Here is a 7989-nt window from a genome sequence, read left to right on the forward strand (position 1 = left end):
TCCTTCTCTGGAATTTGGATTCCTTTTGGATTAAAAAAAATACAGGTGCATTTGCATTGTGACTCAGTGCAGCCCATATCCTGGAAGAATTACATGGAACATTTCTAGTCATGTTGGTCTCCCTTTCTTACATTGGAAGCTTGTTCCAAGTATCTCACTGGTTGATTGGTTATTCCCAACATCAAGTGCAGCCTCCTAACAAGTTACACCTGGCATTCTATTCAGGAATTCCAGAAAGTACTGGTAGTGGATTAATTTGAGAGTATATTAAAACCAGGAGCCCTATAAAACTATTTGCCCTGCGTCAATTTCAGTACTTGTGATCTAATTTCTGGTCTTATCATTCGTGTGAACTAAAAGGTGCAATGGCAGAGGCTGGTTTATTTTTTATACCATTTTTTCCATCATTTTTCAATTTGCTGGTTTTGTTTTATTTCTTTGTCTTCCATTGCTGAAGACAAAGGCTCTCACTGGAGTTCACTTCCTCAAACTCCCAGCAGCTACCTCCAATAGCCATTCATCAAGTATGAGCTTAAATGGTGATTTATTCAAATGGCTGGTCATCCTGGACTAGGCTAAACATGTCCTTACACAATATTGACAGTAGGAATTAAATAATATTCAGGGCACATAAATGGCTGATTATTCTCCTGCCAACAATTCTAGCCCAATCTTACTAAGACTGGATGTAGGGATCATAATTTGACACTGGTGGCAAAAGTTAAATAAAAACCAGAAAACACCCTGTGTCCTCATTCTCGAGAATCTTGCCACATTATGAATGCTAACCATTTGAAGATAGTTCCCTAAATACACTCTGATCTCTTGAGGCTAGATTCATGTGACCTTGGAAACCTATTATTCAACTCTATTGCTTTGCAGAGCCAACACCCTCCAACCATCTCAGCAGTAAAGGAAACAGCGTGTCCTGTTCAGTTGCTGACTATTTGCTCAAAACTGTATATGATTAGCTTGCTCCTTTCTGAAGGGGGTTAATTGACCTAACCTCTACATCACTTGCTGCGAATCTGTTTATTGAGAAAATTATACCAGCTAATTAACATATTTTGAGAGTAGACCCAACAGTAACATCAAATGTAAGAATATCTGCTCAGTATTGCATTGCCTGAATATATTCTGTCTGTCTCATTAACATATTTAACAATAGATGCCTTTCACAAATTATTAATTATTCATCTGATTACAATATTCCACAAACACAACCCTCTTCCAAACCTTAGAACTAGTCAGTCGATTACCATATTGCACAATGACTCTCTTCTTCTGTACCATAGTATTATTCATGTAATTATTGTAGGAAAGGGACACAGCTGATCCTATTTGGACCAGTTTGTAATATCTTCAAATGCCCAGCCTAATGTTTCTGTCAACTGCTATTCAAGTCCTAACCCATACTGTGTCAATGTGGCCTCAAGGTTACTTTTAAAATTAAACCCTCCCCCATCCCAACACTACCCCACCTCCCCCAACTCACAGTTAATTGTCAAAGATCACTTTGGCAGCCTTTAATGCCCAACATGTAGCATCCTGCTTTTCTCTAGTTTCATGATTTTCAGTGGTAATGGTTATTAATTTTGCATCTTAGAGAAGATAAACTCTCTTGATAAGAGCTATGATGTATGCCCTAACAGTACTGGTGGACATCATAAGGACTGGACTGAAAACAAAATGCAGAGATATTAGTAGGTTTTGCAGCAGTAAATTAGAGTAAGAAATAGAATTAATATTTTGAGTTCAAAATGCTTCTTGTTCGGAACCAAAGTAGACTCATAACAGATTTGAAATATTAGCTCTGTTTTTCTCTCTCCACAGATGTTGCCAGGCCTGCTGAATTTCTCCAGCACTTTCTGTTCCTAAATCGACTTTCCCTGATCCCAGGAGCCATAACGGAACTGCGACGAACTTATCTTAATTTTACTCATTTTTATTATTATGTATGACTTCCATCATTGATGTGTGCCATGGTGAGGCAACTTATAAAACTTTTCACTGTATTTTTCATGTAAAAGTACACGTGACAATAAATTTCTATACTATTCTATTTTTATTTCAGGTTTCCAGCATCCAGATTATTCTACTTTTATTTTGCCATAATGACTGACCTGTTTGGTGGACTCAAGAAACAATATTAGCATTTAATTTTATAAGTTTTTTTTATCATTTATTCATTCATGGGATGTGAGGATTGCTGTCTTGGTCAGCATTTATTGCCTATTCCAGATTACCCTGGAAAAGGTGGTGATGAGTTGCCTTTTTGAACTGCCGAACAAACTGATGGAGTACACATAGAATCTCTTGAAGGACAGATAATGTCGCGATCTATAATTATTTAAATGTCCTACTCCTTAAACCTTAAAAAAGATCAAGCTGCAGTTGTCAGTAAGAGTTTAAAAATTCCTGATGTACAACCTTCACTGACAGGAGATCTGGTGTAAGTTAGAAATTAGCAACTGTTTACTTTCCATACAGTTCTTTGTTCACATTTTCTCAAGGACTTTTATTATGTCATTGTAAATGCTTGCTGGGTAAGCTACAATTTCTCAGCAGGGAGGAACTGTGTTCAGAGCTTGGTTGACAGTTTAGCAGGGCTATTAAAGGATTTGTCTCTTTGATGTGAGATCTAAATAGGAGCTTGTTTGTTTTTATAAGGCATTAACTGCAAGAGATTTATAAGCTTTGAATACATTTCATAAATTGAAGTCTTTTCACTATCAAGTGTGCACAGGTAAAAGCTATGCTGGATTTGTAAAATGTTAAGTTTTTTTCATCTCCACTTGACTTCTGAAGTCCACACATGGAGGAAACTGAGTGAATGGTTATGAAGGAAGTATTTGGGTGGGTGGGCCTGGTGCTATGACGGGATATGGGCAGTGAGTAGAGAGTGAGAAAGTTAACACTTGGTAAAATGACTGGAACATAGTCTCTGAGGTTTGAAATGGGCCTTCCAAACTGCCCACTTTGTCATTTGCCCACCTCCCTGGGCTGCCTACCTCTCCTGTAGCTGCTTGTTAGGTCAGTGGACTTGGCATTATTCTGCCCCTGCCTCTCTGAATTGAAAACTGAACATGTCAGGCTCTTTTGGCAAGCCAGAAGATTTCCTGAAATGAGCTATCCAAAACAATAGTGAAAATCCAATGCTAAGTGCTATTATGCGAGCATCTATAGCTAAATGAAGGATTTACAGATCTAAGGTAGCTCAACAAGGCAACAATGTGTGTGCCAACTGCACCAATAGGCTCCTAATGTTAAGAGAAAACCTGGTTACATTCATCGTGATATAATGTTATTTGCTGTTGACAGTCAAATGTGGCTTACCATTGTATTGGAGTTATATTTTGCACAGTGCAGAATAAAGAATCTAGTTCTGTCAGCTGAAGGTATTCAACCTCGTGTTATAGTATAACTGGCCTATAGGGAATATTAAGTATTAATTGTCACAATTATCTTCTGTTGGTTTAATTGTATCTTTGTATACTTTTACATTGTTTGTTACCAAAATTTTATTTTGACACCATGTGTAGGGAGTTTTGCTTGTGTTTCTCAATGATGTTAATGGAGAAGGGGCTGTACACTTAATGGCTGTTTCTGACAGGTCGTTCTAAAGCTAACTATCTAAACCAGGCCTGACTGATGTGCTTGTCAAGACTGTTATAATGTTCAGGCAATTCAAACGAATAAAGCTTTCCTACAACAACAAATTACTGACTGATTCATTCAAATGAACCTTTTCCCTGAACAGACCAATCTAATTACCTGTACATTATCGTATGTTCTTTCACAGAAATTCTTCCTTGAGATTGTTAGTGTCAAATCATGGTCACAAGCATAGACACCACTCTGCAAAAACTAATAAAGAATGTAATTTATGTTAACAGCAATTTTGAAATTAATAGTGTATTTTCTAGTGATTTGTATATTTAGTGTTTTCCTAAATTAGATTTGTTCTTTTCATTTGAATCATAAGTTTGAGATTCCACCACTTTTGCAACAGAGTTATAAGTATTTAAAAATTCAATTATTTTGCATTAATTTCAATGGCAACTCCACAAAATAAAGTTTGGTATTCTTCTCTTTTGGTTCATACAACCCATAATTATTGACATTATCAAGTTTGCTATGATGTCTGATGCGTAGGTGCATCAAGTCTGGAGATACCAACTCTGGTTAGAAACATCTAACATTTTATCAATGATCTCTTGTAATCTCACTCATCAATCTCATCTTGAATGATGACTTAGTTTCTGCTTCAATTGTTAACCCTGGAATCAAATGCTATAATTTCATGACTTTGCAGTCTGCAACAGGACGCAACAAGATAGGATTAGTTCAAGATGTTGTTCATTGTTCTATGATCTTTACCTCCAACAGAGTAAACCTACCCAAATAAACTTATTGTAAGCTTAAAATCTCAACTAAGAGAAATTTATAACATGACAGTGCTGTCAGTCCAGGCCTGCTGTGCACAGTCCCTGTCAATTGTTCCAGAGATGCGAATTAAGGTCAAATAGTGACCCCAATTTGCAGACAGGAATGTAGAGGTAATGTCCTAATGGACAGGATAGTGCAGTGTAGGACCATCCTCTTCCCCAAGGATCGCCAGAGGGGACCACGACACTGGACCCTGCTAGCTTGATCCAAGGTTGCTGCCCAAGTCACTGTGGTCTCAACCATCCAGGATAAGGCCTATCGGTGTAGGAAGAAGGTTAATTACCTTCTTCACTCCATCAGGTAAGTTCAGTATCTTTTCTCTGGTACCTCACACTAGTGGGGAGGTGATGGCTTTGTAGAATTATCACTATTAATTCATGAATTCAAGTAATGTTCTGGGGACCTAGGTTTGAATCCTGCCATGGAAAATTTTGGAATTCAAATTCAATTGATATCCGGAACGAAGAGTCTAATGATAGCAATGAAGTCTCCAGACTCACAGCAATATTTTACAAAATTGATTTATCTCTGCTTCTGTTCCCACCTGTCATCCAGGCTCATGGTCTACCATTTCCACTATTGCCTGTAACATCTTCCTCTTCCCTCATTCTCTCTGACCTGCTCCAAGCCCCCACTACTAACCTTGCATGATCTCTCCACTGCTCATACTCACTCATTTGGAATATCTCATTACCTTTCCGCACTTGAACCAGCACAAACAGCTGTTCCACACACTTTTATCTCACTCAGTTCCTCCATTTCTCCCATTCTAAGGGAATACAGTCCATAATATGGGTGATGGGGCACCTGACATTAGGCTCTTCAACCCCTATGTAGAGAGGATCTTGGCTCTGGTGAGAACTGGAACCAATCTTGTGGAAATGCCAAAACATCCATGTCCTTGTAAGCAAGTAAGAAGCTTTATTCCTTTTTGTGCTACTCATCTATTTCCCCCACAGCTAATTCTTAACATGACCAAACTTATACTGATTGGTCGCAACTTCTCTCTTTTGACTCCTGCAGACAGTAGAGATGTTAATATGGTCTCTACAGCCAAGAGGCTAACTGGGCAGGACAACCCTCCAACAACTCTGAGGAAGAGAGCACAATGCCTAAAAGGATAAACCAATAAGATTGCCAGCTGAACACCCCCACCCTACACCAGCTCAAATACTGATGCTCGCTGGGTATGTTAGCTCAGCTGTCAGAGGCTCATGCTGCTGAGCTCAGCAATTAGCAGCTCATCGAGGGAAAAACACTTCAGGTTGCTGGCACTTGGAGGATTACTGCAGACTAAGCACCACTGCAGCAGTGCTGTTGGATTCCTGCTGCCTCTAGGTTGTGAGCATTTGGCTGCCCCCATGGATAAGTTGGCCACTGTCATGGAGAGGTCAAGGACCAGCACAGTGAGCATATGCGCATATACACCATCATGTAGCCATTGGATCAAGGCGACAGGGTGTTAGGGACATTAAGTCTCTTCTTCACAAGGAGATAGAGCCATCACGTACACAGCCATAAAAAGAGCCATATACAGAGCCACAGAAGTCACCTTCCAGAACACTGCTGAGGTAGGTGGACCTTCCATCCTGCCGGCAATGCCCCCTCCCCCAAGCTCTGTGAGAGATCAAACAATGCAGAGTGCACTTGCCTCTGGACAGATCATATTCAGCATGCTGGTGCCCTTCAGACAAAAATGCTCTCAGCATTGCCCTCCAAATCTCCAAAGCCAACAGACTCCACTGTAGAAATGTTCCCTCCATTCCAGCGGTGGACTCCAGTCTGAACTGAGATGTGGTGAGAGAGAAGAAAAAAGACCTTATAAGATGGCACAAGTGAGTCATCATTGTAAATACATCATCGTATTTGTTAATATATTTTCACTTTCCACCATCAGCTGTGCAAGTGAATGTCTGTCGAGCTGCAGTGACAATATTGAATGCACAGAGCCTAGCCATCCTTAGTGCAATGCAAGTCTCTATGGTCTACAATGCGAAGTGAGCAGTTTCTGAACCAAGTAGAGGCTATGGGAACTTGGAAGATGATGACTACATTGGCCACAATGATGAAGCTTTCAAAACTGAAATACATTATTTGTGGATCACAGCCATAACTGCTGTTGATTCCTGATGCTGTACAATGTGGTCAAGAGTACTTAGGTCAAGGAGTTGGACTGCACACATTAGATTAATGCTTAGGGTTCATGCCTGCAAATATATTTCAGCTTCAGTGCATAGGTGTCTGATAACTTCTGATGCCCATTGAAGGGCCTCACATTGCTCAAATTTGAAGTCCCCTCCCTAATAGAACTAAAGAATTACCCCACCCACACCAGGTGTGGTTGCAGCCATTATCAACTCCATTATGCACTTGTGATTTAAACACAAAGGAATAAAACTTCACACAGAGGCCCAGGTTTGGTGTTTTACTATTGGTGAGCCTCCAAATGTAAACATTCCCTTATTGCTAGCTGTCCATGTCAGCCACATAGGCTTTCAAGTTCCCCATGTTCCCACCTAACCTGTCTATCTAAATCTTCACTCATCATTTTACAATCCCAACACCAGACTAAGGCATATTGAGTCAACACTCTTGATATAGTAGTGCACTGTCTCTCATTGAAGCCTGAGTGCTGTAGATGCCCCCACCCCCACCCCCACCCCAGCCTCCCAGCATACGCCTTTCTCTTCCATGCTCTATCATCTCCCGTTTATATCTTGAATTATAGAATCATCGAGTCATACAGCACAGAAACAGACCCTTCGGTCCAACTCATCAATGCCGACCAAGTTTCCCAAACAAAACTAGTCCCACTTTCCTATTTATGTACCACTCCAAATGTCTGACAAATGTAACTGTACCTGCACATATCACTTCCTCTGACAGTTCATTTCAAATACAATCACCCTCTGTGTGAAACAGTTCTCCCTCAGGTCCTTTTTAAATCTTTCTCCTCTCATCTTAAAATATGCCCCTTAGTTTTGAACTCCCCCATTGTAGGGAAAATACTTCTGCTATTCATTTCATCTATGCCCCTCATTATTTTATAAACCTCAATAAGGTCACCCCTCAACCTTCTATTTGGCAGTGAAAAAAGTTCCAGCCTATCCAGCCTCTCCTTATAAACTCAAATCTTCTATTCCAGAAAATCCTGGTTCTCTGTATAGATACTGCCAGACCTGCTGAGTTTCTCCAGTGCCTCCTATTTTTATTTCAGGTCTCCAGCATTCGCAGTATTTTGCTTTTATCCTAAGTTGGTTGATACTGTAACTCTCAACATTCTTGGCATTGTTCAGCAATTGCTATTCAATTGCAGAATCATGTCTAACATCAACTAAAGTGTTCTGAGTTCTTCTATATCTACAGGATCTCCATAAAGTAAATTTGACAGCATATATTGGTCCCTTTTACAATTGTTACCCTTTCTGCATTCCAGAATGTTGCCTCCAGTCTCCACCATTCAGTCCCCCAGGTTCCCTGCTGCAACAGTGACCCCTGACTCTTTGACTTTTAGAGAACAAATCCTCAGGACTGACCATG

The 7989-nt window shown here is 40.0% G+C and overlaps 1 protein-coding gene across 3 annotated transcripts in view; it reads left to right on the top strand.

Moving 5' to 3' along the window:
* iqch (IQ motif containing H) overlaps positions 1-3827 on the top strand; it is a 181800-nt gene extending 177973 nt beyond the window's left edge. For 2 of the 3 annotated variants that reach the window (XR_006309444.1, XM_043677175.1), the window contains one exon: positions 1834-3827. Coding sequence is in view for 1 of the 3 variants with exons in the window: in XM_043677175.1 (XP_043533110.1) it covers positions 1834-1878 (45 nt within the window). In the remaining 2 variants the exon portion in view is untranslated. The remainder of the gene's footprint in view (positions 1-1833) is intronic. The other variant, XR_006309445.1, reaches the window with a different exon arrangement.
* Positions 3828-7989: the final 4162 nt, after the last annotated feature.

The sequence above is a fragment of the Chiloscyllium plagiosum genome, chromosome 36, assembly GCF_004010195.1.
Source record: "Chiloscyllium plagiosum isolate BGI_BamShark_2017 chromosome 36, ASM401019v2, whole genome shotgun sequence".
NCBI classification, from domain to species: domain Eukaryota; kingdom Metazoa; phylum Chordata; class Chondrichthyes; order Orectolobiformes; family Hemiscylliidae; genus Chiloscyllium; species Chiloscyllium plagiosum.